The following is a 19,339-nucleotide window of genomic DNA, read 5'->3' as shown; positions in this document are numbered from 1 at the left end:
TGGCGCGGTTAAATGAACCTGAGGGGGTGAAATCAACTCCTAGGTATGTGTAGGAGGTTGTGATGTCAATTTTGCGGCCTTGTAGTGTATACGGAGAATGTTGGCTGTTAGTTCGTCCATTTTTTTGAGAATATCATTATTTTAGTTTTATTTTCATTTATTGATAGTTTCCAGATAGGTTTTAATTGACATGACTGGTCATAGTTCTTAGTATCTATCACACATACACAGTATGGCCCGATTTGGTCGACCCCCATCCTTTGACCTCTGTCTGGCAATTACACCTTTCTGTGATATAGCCACTCCGTGTACCTAAACTCGCAAAATATTCTACATAGATTATTGAAACAGCACATGTACAATAAATACAGAAAGATCCACCTGAAATATATCTATGAGCAAAACAAAACTGGGTTCATTTGGACCCCATATGGCCAGATTCGTCGCAAAAATGTGTCGGTCGTATGAGGGTTAATGAAAGGTAGTTTCATGATATTTTGCCATTCTGAATCAAGAGTGCGCTGCCCAGCCCACGTGATTAAAATCTCCTCTCTGCAGTGAAGACACAAGTGCACAAAAGCGAAGCCTTTTGATTTTTGTATGAACTGCGCCACAACCGGAGTTACTCCTGACAATCGCTTTAATTTGTTGATACCAATCCATCCTAAAGCTAGAGTTCCATGACCTCATACCTTCGCCAAAGGATGCTAATCTTTTAGTGACGTATCATGATAATAGATCATGCTGATAAGTTTCTTATTTTAATAAGATATATTAGTTGATCATCTTCTGTACAAAATGACACAAGTTTTTCAAAGCATTAAAGTCTACATGAAAATTAAGTTGGTCCTTTGTACGGTTTTCTTTTTAGCTTCGCCGAGAAGGTTATGTTTTAGGGAGCGCGCGCGCGCGCGTGCTTGTGTGTGTGTGTTTGTTTGTGTGTGTGTGTGTGTGTGTAAGTGTATGTGTGTGTGTGAACATGATAATAAGAATGCCTCGGTTGATTGTCTTCATATTTGGTATGAGGGTAGGTCTTATACCCCGAAATGAGCAGATTTGGAGCCCCCTAGCAACGTTTTAAGGTACCGCAGCGTAACTTTGTGTTTTGATATATCATGTTCTGGACATGTTCTGTTCCTGCTTTTTGAGTAGATATATAGCTCCTTGACAGGAGGTTCCAGTCCCCTAACTACCGATTTTGTTTCAGCGTTTGAAATAGAATAAATGATGGTCGTGGTTTTTGGTGTGTCGGTAGTGGTGATTTTTTTTATATTCACTTGCTAACTATGCTAATCAGAATCTTATTTGCAATAGTAATGAGGGAAGCTTAAATATCCTCTGCGCTGCAAAATAAGACCTTTTAATTCTAACATGTGGCAGCTGTCAGTTGACACACATGGGCATATCTCATGCTGCCAGGGCCTGTTCCCACGGGCCCTACAGCTGTCAAAACATATAGAGATAAGGGATCATTAGGGAAGCCTTTATAACACTCTGTGGTAATTGGAGTTTCACTTGGAGTCCTACTGGGTTTGTATTGTCTGGAAAACTTCTCACAACCAGAAGCATTGAACAACATTTACACAAAGGTTTACATTTTGGCGTAGGGATGGGTTCGTGGAACTCCAGTTCTTGTATACTGCGAGGAAGACACAATTGTCAGACAATGACTCCAACCCAGGGATGGATGTTTTAACAGCATAATTTCTATATCAAATTGACCAAACACTGCAGCATTATGAAGCATTAGAAAAATTTCCTATCAGTCATCATTGGAATCCTCTAACTCAAGCACTTCCATCGATGTGGAAGAGATAGTCACTTTACACATGTTCTTGATCTGAAGCACACCACATATCATAGACACTAACAACAGGGCGCAAAATCCAATAATAAGAATTTTAGATTCCGTGTAGTCCTTCCATTGAACAGTTTTAGAGGGACTATCTGTTGAAAGCATGTTTTCCTTGGCCTCCATGCTGTGTTGGTGCCCAGTATTCTGTCCTCTATCCACATTCTGGAGCGTGTGCGCGGCTAGACGCAGCCCTCCCGGGTAGCCGTACCCGTCCCAGTCCGTGAAGCCGTACATAGACACACCGAAAGTCACGGCTGAAGATATGTGGACAAGAGTATGGGATCCACACATCACATCTAGCCTGGCTGCCGACATCTGTGTCCCTGGTATTACGGACCACTGGATTCCGGAATCCAGAGGATTGTCGTCCAGACGAAGCCCCTCTTTTTCTGAAGTGCTTACAACGACATTAAGGTGGTAAGTGCCAACGAGGCGGAGAACAGCGAAGTCGACTGTGGTAAAAGAGTAGTTGGCGGCGAACTGGGACACGGCTGGGACCAGCATCATGAAGGGGTCGGCCCGAGCTTGGTCCGCTGTTTTTGATTTACTGTGGAGAAAGAGGAACAAAATATAAACAATCACTAAAAGTAACTCATTTTCATATGTGCTGAAACAGCTTCAAAGGCTATAGTTGTATCATTTTTGTACAAGTCTACATAGGACGGGACAAGATTAGCACAGATTTATATATAGGTAAAACCGCAGCGTATTATTAAACCGGGATTTTTAACGTTTTAAAGGGATATGTGCTAAATGCAACATCAGTTTTTCTGCAAGAAATGCAAACTTGGCAGACTTAAGTATTCAGAACACTGTCTAAAAGGCGTTGATAACCAGGCATTCGAAGATAACGACGTCAAAACTTCTCCGTCCCTTATTGGAACAGTCAAAGGGCGTCATGGGGGAATTACACATCATGGTAACTTCGCTTGTTTATATGTTAGACTGTATATTAGACTCAGATGAGTTCGGATGAGTTCGAGGGAGGTGTTTAGGCATACCGCTCTATAGGGAACTGGTTTATCGTTATTAAACCAGTTCCCTATAGAGCGGTATGCCTAAACACCTCCCTCGAACTCATCCGAGTCTATAGAGCAGTAGAGCTGCTTTCCCCCAGTGTATAGAGCTATAGAGCTGCTTTTTTTCCAAAGTGACGTGGACCATGTGAATGCATTCATAATGCGTGAAGTCTACGGAGCTGGTTTATCGTTCACCAGAAACTTTCCTTGAGGGTGACGTGAGCCATGTGTATACATTGAAAGTGCGTGGAGCCAGCTCTACGGAGCTTGTTTATCGTTCACCAGAACTTCTCCATAGAGCTATTGATTCTTTTTTAAAAGTGACGTGAGCCATTTGTATGCATTCATAATGCGTAGAGCAAGCTCGACGGAGCTTATCTATCGTTCAGCAGAACTTCTCCATAGATGTATAAAACGTTTTTTGAGGGTGCCGTAAACCTTTCGTATGCATTAACAGTGCGTGGAGTCAGCTCTACGGAGCTGGTTTCGACCCAGGATATTTACCTGTACTGCACGAGAAGGGCAGGCTTGCTGGTAGTCAGGTGTTTATAACGGTAAGACGGCAGGTTAAACTCCCAGAATTCACCAGCTTGCAATGTGCGCGGGACGTTTCCTGTCAGGTTTACCTGCAGCAGGGTTTTAAGAGACAGGCCTTCACACGTACTGGTATAATAACAATAATGGTTTATTGGTCAGAAATTACGCGTGAAATGGCAGCCAGTGCTGAATTGCTGCAGGGTTTACAATCATACAGAACAGATACATATTTGCTCCACACTTGCACTCCATGGAACTGTCGCAAGGGTCTGGGCGGCTGCAATTCGGCGCCAGCAGGCGACCTCAATACGACCCTCCCCAACCGAAGTCAGGTACCCAGTCACACCTGGGTCGAGTGAGGAAAGTCGTGTAAAGTGCCTTACCCAAAGGCACAACATCCGGACATATCGGGGTTTTGAAACCGGGACCTCTCGGATCTGGGCGAAACACTCTACCGATTGCGCCACACGATGCCACCAATGTATGAACAGTAACTACATCGGCATCCATGCGTATGTGCTGATACTGCATTTTATGAAAGAGGAGTTTGGGTGGTTCTATTACATTTGTCGTTTCACTGCCTAAAGGCACTGTTACCTCACATTACATAAAATCCAGGAGGCTTGCCTGAGATGGAAAGCTGAAAATGATTGTAGTATTGCAAACCTGAGTATCATCGTTAGCAGCCAGGACGCGAAATACGTCTCCTTTCTGTCTCTCCTTCAATGGCACCAGAGCGAACTCCTTCCCCCAGGTGCTGACAGGAGGAATCATCTCCACGATGTGCGTCCCGGACCCCCTCACCTCCGCCGCCGTCCCCACACTCGTGAACACGTTACCGCTCAGAACAGCAACGGGCTTATCGGAAATGATCCTGGATCCTGAAAACATAAAACATAAACATAAACTTACATAAACCATCCTTCTACTGCTCTGTTTGAGCTTTATCCATTATGTAAGTACCTGAGCCACAAAACCATTTGATAGGGTGTTCCGGACCGGGTGATAAGTTTGGTTTTCACAAGGGCTTCCATAGAATATTCACATCGAAAATTCAAATACTGGATTCAGTCGTTGGAATGTGCGGCTGTTAAATTATTTTTTGTTCGATGACACAGCTCTTCTCAACTTCTGGCGCATTTCGCATTGAAGGGTGTGTTTTCACGGGTGGGTATGCACCCTCATCAAACTCCATATGGGCCGTACCCAGGAATTCGGGTCGAAACCGGAAATTCGGGCCGTACCCGGAAATTCGGGCAGTACCCTGTAACTATGGGCCGTACCCAATGGCGGACATCGCCCGCCACAGTGCGTACGTAGTCGCGTGAAAGTCGCGTCTAGGTACCCTGTACCGCAACGATACACAATCACACATAGCCTATGCTCTGGCAAACATTCCTGGCCACCTCTCTGCCGAGTGGCGTTGTACAAATCGCGCCCAGTTTTGAGAACACTCACGCAAGCTGTGGCGAGATGCGGTCTGGAGTTCTCGAGTTATCCGGAAGTGAACTTAATTTGCATCTTTATCATCAGGTTGTGGCGACACAAAATTTAGACAAAACCTCCTTGCTGTAAGTACGCCTTACATAAGCCTTCGCCTTTTATTACTAATAAAAGGCGAAGGCATTTTTTTACTGCCCCTTTATCTTTAGTCAACCCCTGGCAGGGTATAGTGTTGTAGATGCCATTCGCCGATTTCACACTTCCCAAGATGCACCGTCAGGGTGTCGTAAAACCCGGTACTGCCAATTTTGCGTTAATTCTTCTAAGCTTGCGAAAGAACGTAATGAACTCCGCACGCTTCAAATCAGTAAGCGCTGTTTATTCATGACATCTAATCGCCCAGAAAACACCACAGCGCTTATTATCAAAGTCTATGAAAGGAAAACATTGCCGGATTGTTTGTCAGAGCATAGGCTATGTGGGATTGTGTATCGTTGCGGTACAGGGTACCTAGACGCGACTTTCACGCGACTACGCGCTGTGGCCGTGGGATGTCCACCATCGGGCACGGCCTGTAGTTACAGGGTACGGCCCGAATTTCCGGGTACGGCCCATAGGGAGTTTGATGGGGGTGGTATGACATAGATAAAATACAAGACGGTGGATTTCGCATCACTCTCGGCCCCAACCCTCTCGCGGTTGGGGTCGGCCGTTGGGATACCATACCATACTCAAGAGTTGCTGCCATTCAAAACAAGGACCACAGCACATCCCGAAAAGGAGATATCAAAACCTGCTGCAGTACTGTCGAACTTGCCCTTCATCTAAAAGAACATTTAAGCAAATTGTTGATAATGGCTGCCAAATTAAGAGCAGCTGTCTGTAAAAACCAAGCATAAGGTGGCCAAATTAAAAAAATGAAATTTTCTTAGATTTTGTGTGGTGGTAGGGCCTTGGCCCAAACTTACAAAAATTGGAAAGTTTTGGGTCGGAGGTTACCAGTTGCCATGGCAACGGCCATTTTTCAAAATGGCGGATTTTTGCCTTGTGAAGGCCTCTCTCTCACTCAAAATGGACCATCTTTGGCATACTGTAGCTCCCACAAATGAACAGAAATTTTGTTGCCTCTTACATATGTTATTATCCATATCTAAACAAGTAAAATGACGTAAAGTTTTGCTCGATTTGTTTTGGCGTTGAGGTGCAACGAACGTTTAAAGATGACCTGTTTTTGTAAAATTCCAAAATTGACAAAACCCCCTTTTTTGACGTTTTTAGCTAGCAATATCTCCTTAAAGGGCACTTGAAATTGACTGGTTTTTGGTACAGCTTCAGCTTAGACCTTTATAAACATCATATTAAAAATAAACTTTGGGTTCTCAATGGGGCGGGCCACAGTGACCCAAAGACTAAGCCAATATTTCCATTGTAGCAGAATTGCAGCTACAGAATTGTAGGTGAAATAAACATGTGCAACTTGGTGATTGAGATGAAAATGACTTTTCTTTAACTTTTTATTCTACAAGAAACCTACCTGGCACTTACAAAAGTATTTTGTAACAGTTGACTGCTGGTTGCCATGGCAACGGCCATCTTTGTTCTTAATGGTGGATTTTCACCTTGTTGTAGGAGGAAAACATCCATAGCTTGGCTATATATGTAAAGAAAATGAAACCTGCTGGTTTTCATGTAACAAAGAAACCTACCTTTCACTTAGGAAAATAGATTTCGTCTGGACCGACAGCTGGTTACCATGGTAACAGTCATTGGCCAGCTTTTAAAGGTTCAAAATTGGTTCCTCAGTGATTGGCAAGTTGGAAATTGAGATAAAAAGGACTTTTCTTTAATCTTTTTATGCTGCAAGGAACCTATCTGGCACTTCAAAAAATTTTCAACAGTTCATGGTTCGTTGCCATGACAATGGCCACTTTTAATGACGAATGTTGACATGGTGAATGTCATAGTTATGCGCACAGTAAACTACTTGTATTTGATCTTCTGCAACTCCCAATGACAAAAACTTGAGGGGAGTAGTAGGACGTTATTCATATGACAGGATACATCCAGACGCAGAGACAGTTGTTTTTAAGATTGTTTATACAATTTGAGAATCATAATGGGTAGACCATCATAAAATTGAAGACTATATTGTAATTTTAACCAATAGAACTTTCACTCAGACCATTCAGGATTGCTCCAGAAAACAAAGTAAATGAACTGAGCTTTAGAAGGGCTTTGTATTTGTGTCAGGGACTATACCTTGATTTGACTATTCATTGCTGATGTAGTTAAGATTTCTTTTCATAGAATTATTCCTATATTACTGCATACTTGTTTTATGCATTGTATAACAATGAAGCTGTCCCGTAATCGAGGGACTTAGCCTTGCGAAACAAAACATGTATATCCAATATTCAAAGACCTCAGGGATGAGTGTCTTCAGAATTTCTACGTGTATCATATCAACAATATAGAAACTAAAAGCCTCTGATTTAAGAAAAGCCTAAAATTCTTGCACCTATTGCAGCTACAGTTTGAGCTGCAGTAAAAAGCTGTATGCAAAATTAGTACAGATACAGAAAGTGTTTCCCTTTTCACGTACCTACGGAGAAGTCACAAAACTATCCAAAGATTAAACTAAACGTAAAAGGCATCTAAGGCAGTTCATCCATGCGTGCGCACAATAGTCTCCAGTGGATGTACGTAGGAGGTCAGGAACGGGCAAATAGAAGTGTTCCGCAGACTTCCTTAGTTCTTTTATCTTTATCAATGTTTTCCCCTCTACGGTATGATACCACATCATATATGCGGAGTCCTGATGAACCCCATGCAGAGCCTTTGTCGTTATGTACCGCATAGTGAATATAGGGCGTATTCAGTCACGTGACCCTCCCCCTAGCAACGAGCACTGGCGGCCATGTTGGTGCTCACTTGATAGTGGAGCCCTATGGAACTCTCCGTATAAATAGCAGATGTTTTCTACGCCATTCACAATTTCCCTTCGAAACGTTTTGTCTCACAATCATGGTGTTTTGCCTCGTGGTCAGATGTTGGATTGGGACTGATAAAGCACACACTGATCGGGTAACAGTAAGATTGGTTTGGCGTTTCTCGTGTAGGTGAGGGAACATACGAAGGGACTAACGACTGAAACAAAAGTGGATTTCTGACATACGAACAGCGGATCTAAATAGTTGAAGTTTGAGAATCAACGTGAGTGTACAGAAACCTTTGTATCTGGTCGAAAAGCAAATTACAGGCCCGTTGTGTAACACAGTGGCGGCACCGTGTAGTCGTTGCTTGAGATTCGTTCGTAAACTGGGGGGTCTTTCAACGTCGAACTTTCCCGATCATAACGTACTCCCTGTCAACAAAATTTTTCACGACACTCAAGACACTACTACGTGGTTGCAGGCCTTGGAACACTTGTATGCTGTGAACTGATTTTATGTGTACTCTGTAAACAGTTTAGCGGCTATGTTTGTAGGCTGCTGGGGAAAACATTTCCTCGCTCGTCGATAATGGGTCATTTCCAGTAGGTGAAATTGGATTTTTGTAGCGAAAAAGATGTGAGGCTGGAGACTCTTTGCATATAATAGCGATCAGACGACTTCGCATTCCTTGGAAAGTTAGAGACCGTCGGACACCGAGAAACTTTGCTGCAGGGTGAGCACCAACATGGCCGCCCACGGAGGGCAGGGGTGATGACGTCACGTGAATACGCCCTATACAAAATTATTGAGTAAGGAAATTAGCGATTCAAGTCAGCTTAATTCCATTTCAAGTTTCCTTGTAACCCCCATGCAGTGCACTAATTAAGATTTCTAATTATTGTAAGCATTTTTGGCATATATCCGTGGTTTTCACACAGCGACACAAAAATGGCTACAGCTCACACCGTCGTGAGACTTGATCACCTGATTTATTATCAGTCCCAAAACACGAAATCCCCATAAAGACCCACAAGTCACGGCTCCCGCTATGTGTGTTTTCCAATTAACTACTTGTTTTTGACTCAGTAGATGTTTCTCTCTCCAGCAAAGGTAAAACCATCCATCAACATTGCCGATGACGGGAGAAAAAGACACTTAAAAATGACTAAAATGTAGCGACATTTAAAATTCTGCTTTCATTGGTTCTGATAAACCCCTAGTACACCCTCTTCAATGCTTGATCTTCAACTTTTGGTCTATGAAACTCTGAAAACCATGCTATAATGGAAATATAAAACTTATATACATATCTTCATTAAAATCATCAGCGTATCCATCGCAATTTCAGCAATTTTTAACCATAAATTGTTCGATTTTTGAGGGTCTCTGAGGGGGGTCCGAGAACGAAGTGTCATACAGACCTTGTATATTTGCTCTCTTTTTTTTTCAAAAAGGAAACAAAAAGTCAGCTACACGGACTATCTATTTAGAAATATTACACTAAACTCTTTTTTATTATTCTCTCCTTTGATGCTATCAAGTTCTGCACCACCCCTTTAAATGAATGAAATCTTCCTTGTTGACGGGGACAACCCTACCCCCGCCCAAAGCCCCGGCCTAACCTCAATGCTAATCATTTTATAATTACATGCCTAGATCTAGATAAAGTAATTATGAATGTCAACTTATATTTTGTAAAAATAGACAGTTGCAATCCTGACTTTCCTGAGGAACCAATTTTGAACCTTTAAAAGCTGGCCAATGACTGTTACCATGGTAACCAGCTGTTGGTCCGGACGAAATCTATTTTCCTAAGTGATAGGTAGGTTTCTCTGTTACATGAAAACCAGCAGGTTTCATTTTCTTTACATATATAGCCAATCTATGGATGTTTTCCTCCTACAACAAGGTGAAAATCCACCATTAAGAACAAAGATGGCCGTTGCCATGGCAACCAGCAGTCAACTGTTACAAAATACTTTTGTAAGTGCCAGGTAGGTTTCTTGCAGAATAAAAAGTTTTAAAAAAGTCATTTTCATCTCAATCACCAAGTTGCACATGTTTATTTCACCTACAATTCTGTAGTTGCAATTCTGCTACAATGGAAATAATGGCTTAGTCTTTGGGTCACTGTGGCCCGCCTCATTTAGAACCCAAAGTTTATTTTTAATGTAATGTTTATAAAAGTCTAAGCTAGAGCTGTACCAAAAATCAGCCAATTTGATGTGCCCTTTAAGGAGATATCACTAGCTTAAAACGTCCAAAAAAAGGGTTTTTGTCAATTTTGAAATTTCACAAAAACAGGTCATCTTTAAACGTTCGTTGCACCTCACTGCCAAAACATATCGAGAAAAACTTTGCATCATTTTACTTGTTAAGATATGGATAATAACATATGTAAGAGGCAACAAAATTTCTGTTCATTTGTGAGAGCTACAGTAGGCCAAAGATGGTCCATTTTGAGTGAGAGAGAGGCCGTCACAAGGCAAAAATCCGCCATTTTGAAAAATGGCAGTTGCCATGGCAACTGGTAACCTCCGGCCCAAAACTTTCCCATTTTTGTAGGTTTGGGCCAAGGCCCTACCACCACACAAAATCTAAGAAAATTTCATTTTTTTTACTTTGGCCACTTTTTTTCTCATTTTGCTTGGTTTTTACAGACAGCCGCTCTTAAGTTCTTCTAACTTTGTCTGATGTCTGTGATATTCAACCATGTGCCTATGCGATAAAAACTGAGTCCATGATGATGAGTTTAGGGAGTCAGGTATTATAGACTGTTGTAGTAGGATAGAATGCAGATCATTTATGTTCATCTTATGATTATCTTCCAACAAAGGTTTACCTGTTAAGTCGTCATCGCTCTGAATCTGCAACGTTTCAAACTTGTTCAGTGTGGTTGTAATTGTCTCCCCTGCATCGTAGCTTTGGTCCTCAAAAATCACATGTTGTCTTGGTAGGATTTTGACAGCGGTGTTATCATACACTCCCACAAGCCCGAACTCTGCAGACAATATCGAAATAGACAAATTCAGTGTCAGTTTACCCAAAATCAAAGATTCGTTTGTGTGATACACTGAAGAGTTGATGGTTTGTTGTTATAGTGACTAAGTATTGCCACTGGAGTCCATTAAGACACCCGGCCGAGAGCACGATCGTTCTCTGTGCGACAGACGGTATTTTTTCAAATTGCAATATTATGTTATAAATTAATCAGCAGGACCGGAGAAAAAAACATGTATAGCACGAGTAATAAGGGTTGTCTTTGATATTGACACAGAGCAGAAAAAAAGGATGCTTTATAGTTCTGTCAGACTGGTTTCAAATAACTCATATCGGAGAAACCCGGATTTATATAAACTCACGTTACAGTTGCAACTTTGAGGGCATCTTGCATACAAGAACACTAACCAACTACTATAATTGTAGACCTATGAAACCGACTGTTAGAAACTATCACTAGCATTAAGGGAAATTCTGTCCCATTACCTGCCAGCGTCTGTATTACCATATGTTTAGTTTGGGAGAAGTCAAACAAACCTGAAGGAATATGAACGAAGCCTTCCTCTGGCCGGTTACTGGTGACGGTATTACAGGGCACCAGGTACTCCGTCCCCAGTACGTCCGTAGGGAGGCCCAGGTATCCGTCAGACGAGTCACGCTCAGAAAAAACACCGTAAACTGTGATGTCGTCGTCCGCTCGGATGGAGACCGCATTGCGATCTTTCCTACTCCCCTGCATCTCCACACCATCGCGTGGGAGGTTAACTGTCGCAACCTGAATTATGTGTGAAGACAATATCATAAACTCTGCTGATGCAAACGTTTGATTTGACACGTCGCTGGGTCACTTCTGTGATTTGTTTTTGATAGGAAATCACCAGACAAGCTACATGTAGTGATACGTGTAAAACAACCATTGATCACCACGAGTGTTTTTCCAGATGTCATCTTAACAATAAACGACTGCGTGCACTAGTTCTAAACGTAAATATAGTACAGGTGTCAAAATGCCAAACGCATGTCTTCCGGACAAGATGTCAAATCCAAAGGCATGTTTTTAACTAACCTCGCCGAATCTGACGTTGACTGTTGAGGTAAACCCCACAACTGGTACATCAACAACCACCGATGTCGGGCTCTGGTTGGAGCCGGTGATGAGCAGCTGAGGCCGGTGTCCGTCTCGCTTGAAGTTTTGGACGAAAGATAGGACGAACTCAGTTCCTTTGTTGTCTCGGAAACTACCGTCTATAAAGAAGATGCGTATTATATTTTAATATGAAGTGCTTGGCCCAGCCATTTAGTGTTCCATTAGATTGCTGAGCTTCAGGGTGAATCTGGACGAATATGTATTCTTCCAAAGATGTCCTTTGTTTTAGATCATCCTGTCTTGCTGAGGACAAGCTTTATCATCGTGCTACACATCCGTTACATGCCGTGCGCACTGCTGGCACATGTCCATCGTCAGGACACAATTGACGCCCATGACACGAATGGTTCGAAAGATATCTGAATACCTACCTAGCCTCCCTAGCAGGCTCTACGTGTTGGAAAATTTCTGCTTGTTCATCAGTTCTAATTGTACCCGACTGCTTGTAAGTCATCTACGGAGACTTACTTAATCTATTTTCTTATTCACAACACATTGGTACGAAGGAGTGTCGGATTCGATTTTTGAAAGTATTTCGTAAATCCTCAGCTTATGGGTAGCTTGTTAAATTATGACTGATCATTCTTAACAACGACCTGCATTTCATGTTTACTAGTTAAACGACATTTTACATGCCTCAGATATATTTTGCGGACACTTCTCGATACAGAGAAAAAAACTGTACAAGCTCTGATAACGATTTCTTGTAGGTAGGTAGCTCTTGTAGTCGGAAAATGTTGCAGAAGCCCTCTAGCGGCTTTATTTGGAAATGTAGAGGGCGTTTCAATTGCGGACTTTGAGATCGTTGAATTTTATCGTTTTTGACCTGTACGTAAATTTGATAAAGACCAATGAAAGTAACAGTATTTTAATGATGGAAATAAGGAGATGAAGTGTTTACTTTGGAGCCACCACACCGGCCCTGTGAGTAACGGCAAAGGGTGCCACACAGGGATGTCGTACTGGGAGACTCGGGACGAGTCTTGAAAGAAAAGGGGGAGAAGTGTAATAGTGGGGATAAACCTCCACTAACTGACCAGTCTAACTGGTCCGGACCTTTTAGCTTAGTGGTTAGCGTGTTGGATTGCCAAGCCGTGCGGACCGGGATTGACAGGTTCGAATCCTGGGAGCGTCTTACTCACCCCTTTGGGTTTTTACAGAGCCAAACATACATATTTGGATGAAGAAATGTCGAAATTCATTACACAGTTAAATTGTCATTATTGTTTTAAGCAAGGTGAAACTGTGTAATAGCTAGTTTTGTTCCTTTTAAATGGTTGAATTTTTTGTTGGAAAAGAAATCGTAACAGGAAAAAAGGATAAAAGGGATGCATATTAACAACTTCATCCTGTATACTTCTGTCTAGGATACCTGCATATTAAATAGTATGGAAATCCGTCGCTCCTTTGTTCAGTTATCCTCCTGGGAATATTTGCACAAAAACGCTCCTGCAACACCATAGCAGGCTGCTATGGGGCTCCAACCTATACAACTTCATCCTTATCAAAAAAAGACCGTAGAACGTACGTTCAGGGTGAAATACATAAAAAACGGATTTCTGCTGCAGTACGAAGGTCACATACTAGGAGGCCCAAAATCAACCTTGACCTTTTATTCGTCTTCCCCCAACACCCACCTACAGGCTACATATCAAGTATCGTTGTAATCCGTCCAGAGGTTCTTGAGTTATGATGACTATAAATCCGGACAAAACAAAAAGACAGACACAAACCGACAGACAGACACGCCAAAAAAACAAGATTTCCATTTTTCATTTTCCCTGTATCCATGCTATAACTGCTATATCGTAACTTATCATTGCGACACTCTATCGCGGATTTTATGATTATATGTTTTATCTGATGGGGAAACCTGTTGGGTTGGCAAAGGGGCCGGACTTCTTATCTGCTTCCGCCACATTGGAACACACTTCGCCTAGCCGTCACTTAGCTGCCGGAGACAAAACAAAAACCAAACAAAAAATCAATTAAGCCAAACCAAAGCTGATTCCCTAAGTCTACTCAGTCCCTCTTGATTAGCATGTTTTATACCATTTTCTTTGTGCTTCATGCAAAACCTAGATGCTTTTTGAAACACAGGATACGTTTCATTATGCTGATTTATTTTGCCTACAACTGAGTCAGCGACAATGTTTTAAAGACAGGCTATAGCTCGTGATACTGTACGGAATACGGTACAGAACTGTAAGACTTAATTTAACCTGATTTAACGACTGGTTTGATTTGATTGCCATGCTAAGACATCTATAATGGGTCGCAATGGCCGTCCTGTCAGTGCACTTTAAGACAATTTGATTAAATGGCTGCCAGGTCGTATCAGTGCTCTGTGTGTGGTGTTTGATCAATGTTGACCTGCACATGCTGATGCAAGTATTAGTAGAAAATGGCATAGTGAAGTCACACATTAATCTCACTGTTACTGTTGGTTAGTCAGAAATCCTCTGAAGAATTTGTCCTAATTAACAATCATTAATCTCAGAGGTATTACATGTACATACCTGTTGTCTGTGCTACAGTCTGCCACGGGACCAGACACACTACGAGAACCCACAGGCCGGGGTGGGGCCGGGCTGCTGCTGCGGACGACATTGCGAGACCACCGCACACGCCTGCTCGTGATCAGCACCACGCTTCAGATAAACAGGAACTTTCTTGGCTCAGATAAGACATTGCGTTTTGGCTGAAATGCTGTGGTTATTGCGGTGTTCGATACAATGTTGCAATGTCTGAGATTGAATCTAGCGTATACATAACGGGTCTAGGGCATACATCGCGTACGAGATGCGTATGAATTGCGTATGGACTGCGTAACACTATTATTCAAACTGTGAATGTGTATGCTCCAAACTATCAGGTACTGTTCGTTTGAAAAAACTTACACAAAATGGTAGAAATGCGTATAAGAAAAGTATTGTACGTACGACTGCGTGTGAAAAAAGGGAACTAGATTTCCACGACCTCATACCTTCGCGAAATAACTTACCGATTGACGAATGTACGAAATTCCCGCAATTTACCAATATAGCATTATATAGTATTTTCTCATCAATCAATCAGGTTAATACATCATATGCTTAAGTGATACTTATAGATATTACCCTCTTTCCTAGTGACATATGCCACATGTTTGAATGCCCTGCCAGGGAATGACAATGACGGTTGCACATCCTGGTAATAAGATACGCAATAAAACAGTTACTTAAGCAACTGGATAGATTTGGAAACGCAGTGGATTCCTACAATGTAATCAAATCTACAGATGAGCTCCTGTTTTGTATAATGAGCATCTCAATATGTCAATCATCAGATTTACTGAAGCTACCTTCAAGTGTTTTCATGGAATGCAGCGGATTTGTAAAATTTCATCAATTATGAAATCTCCTGTTTGGCATAATTAGCATCTTACTATGTCCATCATTGGATTCACTTTTGAAATTAGCCATCTTTATATCAAGCATATTGGATGAAACCTGTATTTTAATCGACCAACTAGCCATGCCCGCTGTTGGCCTAGATTCCAGTCACCAGCTTTCAGCCATGATAAACATTCCTCGTTTGTTTTCCATATTAACTTCCGATTTGCTTTATAAGTAATTGATTATGTAAAGCATTAGTTAGTTAGTTAATCATACCATAAATAATGAAGATCTGTCAACCCCTTCTCCAGCTATTCGCCTCCAAAGGTAACAACAAAATCGCCAACTGCAGTTTTAAACACGCGGCTAGAGGGCTTAAACTTACACCCCTTACTTCCTGTCTCAAACGCTATCTATTACTCAAATATCATGAAGCTGGTGACTCCAGAAAATTTAACCTTCAACTTTGAAGCTCCGCTGAAGTACCTTAGATACCCGCTAGGAGGCCCATAATCAAAATTTACCTTCCTCTTCAAAGACCCCTACCTGTCTACATACATACAAACACAAACACATACATACACAGTCCGCTGCAGTACTGGAGAAAAACGCCAGGTGAACCATTTTCGAACTTGACTTTCGTTCCCACAACCGCTACTCACCTACCAAAAACGTCATGAAGATCCTTCAACATTTCCTTCAGTTTTGTTGTCTACATACAAACACATAGTCTTCTACAGTATACTGTAGTAAAACGCCAGATAAACCATATTCGTACCTGACCTTTGTTCCCGAAACCGCTGTTCACCTACCAAAAATCATGAAGATGCATCAAAGGTTTCTCGAGTCATGCTGTTGACATACATACTGACCCAGCCCATAGCTGACGTAACTGAAAACATAATCTCCTCGGTGAAGGTAATTAGAATACGCAAAAGTGTGACAGGGGCTTCATAGATGACGTTTGTAAAAGCTCAGATTCAAAAATGGTTATTTTTGCTATGGGTGAATTGTAATGATATCTGGTAGAAGGAGAGTCAAAACGAGACAGTCTGTTAATGTGGAAATCACTTCCTGTCTTGTGCTGTTATACCATGACATTGTTCCTGTGGTGATTCCCTGTAGTTTGACAAGTTTGGGGTCAAAGCAGCCCCTAGGCCTAGGCCCAACTAGATCCTGTAGGAAGTATCAAATTCTTACAAGAGTTGCCCTTTGTATACTGTCTAAACTAAATTCCGGATCAACCTTGATTCAAGGCAGTTTAACTAGAAACCGCTAGATGACGCTTGGAAAAAATAGATTCTTGCAAATGTACATTTATATCATTTGGACCCCATACCAAAAAGATATTGATATGATATGAAGTGCGTAAGGACGACATATGACATTTTACATACAAACAATAAAACAGCGTATCAGTTATCAAATGAATACTCTACGTCAGAAGGAAGTGTTATGTTTCCCTAAATATAAGAAAATAATTGCATTGGAAATGACATTGATCGCGGACAAGGCAGCAATTGTATTATAAAGCAACCATTTTCTGATAACCCACAAGCTAGCCTAGCAATAAGTCAGCTTTAAACAAGATCAAGTGGTAAAACTTCAAAGTTGGTGATCTTCAGAAGCCCTGCATTGATCTTTAAAATTATTTTTGCAATTTGTTTCTGGATACTTCTTTGTCGACTTTTAGCCTTCGGCTTCATGTTAAAATTGCTTTGATCTCTGGCAACCCTCCCATTAAAACGCATTCTTAAAAATAAAAAGCAGGGCCCTAAGAAAAAGTGGATGAGGTTAGGACATCTTGGGCTAATCTAGAAAGTAATAATTGTTGTGTAATTGCGAATAGTTTTTTTTGTGCAACTTTCAGCCTTAGGAACGTATTACCTTCACCGAGAAGGTTATGCTTTCGTCAGTATGTGTGTTTGTGTGTCAACAGACAACACGACAACTTAAGAATGCCTGGATGGATTGTCTTCATACTTGGTATGTGGGTAGGTCTTCTTAAGACTTCGAAATGAATAGATTTTGGGCTGCCTAGCGGCTTGCTATGGTACTGCAGTGGAACTTTCGGGTCTGATATCTAGTGTTCTGGACAAGTAATGGTCATGAGTGGTAAATAGCTCTTGAAAAGGAAAGCAGGTCATTTAGGTTTGGGCCACCTATCGACTTTTATGGAACTACAGGAGACGATTTCGTTTCCAACTTTGAGAAAGTATAACTCAAGAAGTGGTTGACGGATCGTCATAATATTTGGTATGTAGATAGGTTAAGTGATGATTGACAAAATAATATGCTTATTACGCAAATCGGTAGCTAATTTGCATAATAATAAGGAAATTTTAATGAGAAGGGTGAGACTCAATTATAGGACTCTTAAGTCGTGGCATGTGTAACTGAGAAAGAGAGGAATGCCGGTAGGTATCAATTATTCAAATGAATACCTAATTTGCATAATCGATGACAAAATACTACAATTTGACAGTGGTAAATGAAGGGGATTTCAGTCTTGCAGCATTTGGAAGGAAAGTAAATGTTGACATTATTAGCTGAATGCACCTATCTCACCTCTGACCTCCACTGACCTATATCGTGTTTGACCTGGAACGAATTTGATTTTATTTATGGCTTTTGACTTTTGGTTTGACGCACCGGATTTTACTGTACCCATTGTATGTTGTCAGCTTCCGTTCTACTGCCAAACTGTAACACGTGTTGTGATAATTGTCTGTGTATATGTTATACTGGGCCCCAATGGAAATCAACTATCATAGCTGTTCAGGATGAAATAGATGAATAAAAAAGTTTAACTGGTTCTTCAAGAAATGTTTAACAGGAACGAATACTTTAGGTACCATTGCCAGCATCATACATGTGTCTGTATGGAGGAGGAAATAACTCGGGTATGGGATTTAAAAGGCGTATCTTTTGTTAATCTGTGACAAAATTTCAAAAACATTGATTAGTTTTGGATTCATCTAAGTGTGGTTCACTGATTAGCACCCGTTAAGTGTCCCTGTCTAGACTGCGGAGGATGAGGGGTGTGTGCGGGGGGGGAGGGTGACTAGGGATACAAAACTTGCTCAACCACACTTGTTTTCCTACCTTTTATTTAATACCTTTATGTATTTTATAATTACGGGAATTCCATAAAGCCGGGCATGGAGCATGAGGGCATTATATAGAACAGCTTTACGTTTAGGACGGTTTTAGCCAATAAAATTACATTTAGGGTGTGACAACTACGTCATATTATTTCATAACCATACCGAAAATTACAGGACTTATTCTTATTGACATGTCAATTACTCAATGTCAATTTGGTGATCATACAATAGACTGTTTTAAAGTTATGGAGGGGGGGCGAATGACCCTCCCCCTCCGTCCCAGGAATCACCTAAAAGACCAGTCTAGATAGGGTTCACCCAGAGACTGTGTCCCTCATGTAATGAAAATATAAAAGATGAATTTCATTTTGTGATGACTTGTCCCACTTATAGTAAAGAAAGAGATGCGACTATTAGTACTAAGACAAAATTCCACTTTAACTGGTACACAAAACGATATTTTCTATGTACTGTTGTCATACCCAAATCCTATATTCACATACATAGGTCAATTCTTTATACATCATTCCAAAAGCGAGACCGAAAAATCATGAACTTACAGATCATCTATTTGAGTTCATGATTTTAAGTGTTACCATGGCAACGGGTTTCCTACAGGCATATTCCACAAAAATCGCAAATTATGGGTTTAACAGCCGATGCACGTGTAATATTTTAAGCAGGGTATCTGTGGCAGATTTCCCACCATATTGGCTGCATGCATGATACTCTTCATTTAGTTCCCTTTTCACTTGCAAATTACCAGTCATCAGTATTACACGGAGATGGAGCTCCCCCCCCCCCCCCCCCGTGGACAAGCTGATTTCTTTTTTATTTCGTTTTGTCCTTGTAGCAGACATACAAAAAGTACGTACGTACCCTGCTCTACACCGGCCATTTCTGTCCCCTGGTGCTATTTTT

The 19,339-nt window shown here is 41.4% G+C and overlaps 1 protein-coding gene across 1 annotated transcript; it reads right to left on the bottom strand.

The window, feature by feature from the left end:
• Positions 1-1,336: 1,336 nt before the first annotated feature.
• On the bottom strand, positions 1,337-14,904 carry LOC136423320 (IgGFc-binding protein-like). Its single transcript, XM_066411444.1, has 7 exons — positions 14,454-14,904; positions 11,854-12,032; positions 11,325-11,562; positions 10,630-10,788; positions 4,078-4,292; positions 3,379-3,500; positions 1,337-2,402 (listed from the first exon to the last, which is right to left on the bottom strand). Exons 1-7 carry the CDS (start codon positions 14,542-14,544, stop codon positions 1,763-1,765), a joined length of 1,644 nt encoding a protein of 547 aa, XP_066267541.1. The 5' UTR covers positions 14,545-14,904; the 3' UTR covers positions 1,337-1,762.
• Positions 14,905-19,339: the final 4,435 nt, after the last annotated feature.

Source organism: Branchiostoma lanceolatum, chromosome 17 (assembly GCF_035083965.1).
Source record: "Branchiostoma lanceolatum isolate klBraLanc5 chromosome 17, klBraLanc5.hap2, whole genome shotgun sequence".
Lineage (NCBI taxonomy): Eukaryota > Metazoa > Chordata > Leptocardii > Amphioxiformes > Branchiostomatidae > Branchiostoma > Branchiostoma lanceolatum.
This window is presented reverse-complemented; position numbering and strand designations above follow the sequence as displayed.